General features: G+C 44.8%; 1 protein-coding gene across 1 annotated transcript; it reads right to left on the bottom strand.

The window, feature by feature from the left end:
* Positions 1 to 3: 3 nt before the first annotated feature.
* On the bottom strand, positions 4 to 490 carry LOC110034303 (transcription factor MYBS1-like; the record flags this gene model as incomplete). The annotated part of the gene is made up of 1 exon (XM_020738580.1): positions 4 to 490. A coding segment is annotated over exon 1 (423 nt), but the record flags the coding sequence as incomplete, so codon positions are not given.
* Between the last annotated feature and the right edge of the window lie 55 nt (positions 491 to 545).

Genomic DNA, 545 nt, shown 5'->3' with positions numbered 1-545 from the left:
AACATAAGGAGCATGGCCAGGAGGAAGCATAACTGGAGTTCCAACAGCAGAAACAATGTGGCCTGGAACTGGATGCCCCACAGGCGCTCCATATATTCCCATGGCAGCTACATTGGGCTGTAATGGAGGCGGATTAATGAAGGATCCTACAGGTGGTGCACAATTCACAATACCCTGACCAGTTATAGGCCCCTGGGAAGAAGTTTGTACATCTCCATTATTCACATTGGTGATGTCGTGGATGCTCGACCGACGCCGATCTCGATTGATCGAATTGAGGCGAATGAAGTATTTTTGTGCGTGGCTTGCGACCTGTGTGGGTGTCCTCGACACGACGAAGTTTCTCGATATGCTCCTCCAGTCGCCTTTTCCAAACTTCTCGAGGCCGAGTAGAAACAACCTGTTGACAAGAGGTGCCTGCTTCATTAAGAATTATATGGGTGGCTTTTGTTTGGGCTTTATAAGAAAAATCAAATGGAAGATTTACATACATACCACTAAATACTTGTATATTTACATATCTCACTTCTAAACTTTCATATTTA

This window comes from Phalaenopsis equestris, unplaced genomic scaffold, assembly GCF_001263595.1.
Source record: "Phalaenopsis equestris unplaced genomic scaffold, ASM126359v1 Scaffold182545, whole genome shotgun sequence".
Lineage (NCBI taxonomy): Eukaryota > Viridiplantae > Streptophyta > Magnoliopsida > Asparagales > Orchidaceae > Phalaenopsis > Phalaenopsis equestris.
Note: the sequence above shows the minus strand (reverse complement) of the source record. Positions and strands in the feature narration are given on the sequence as shown.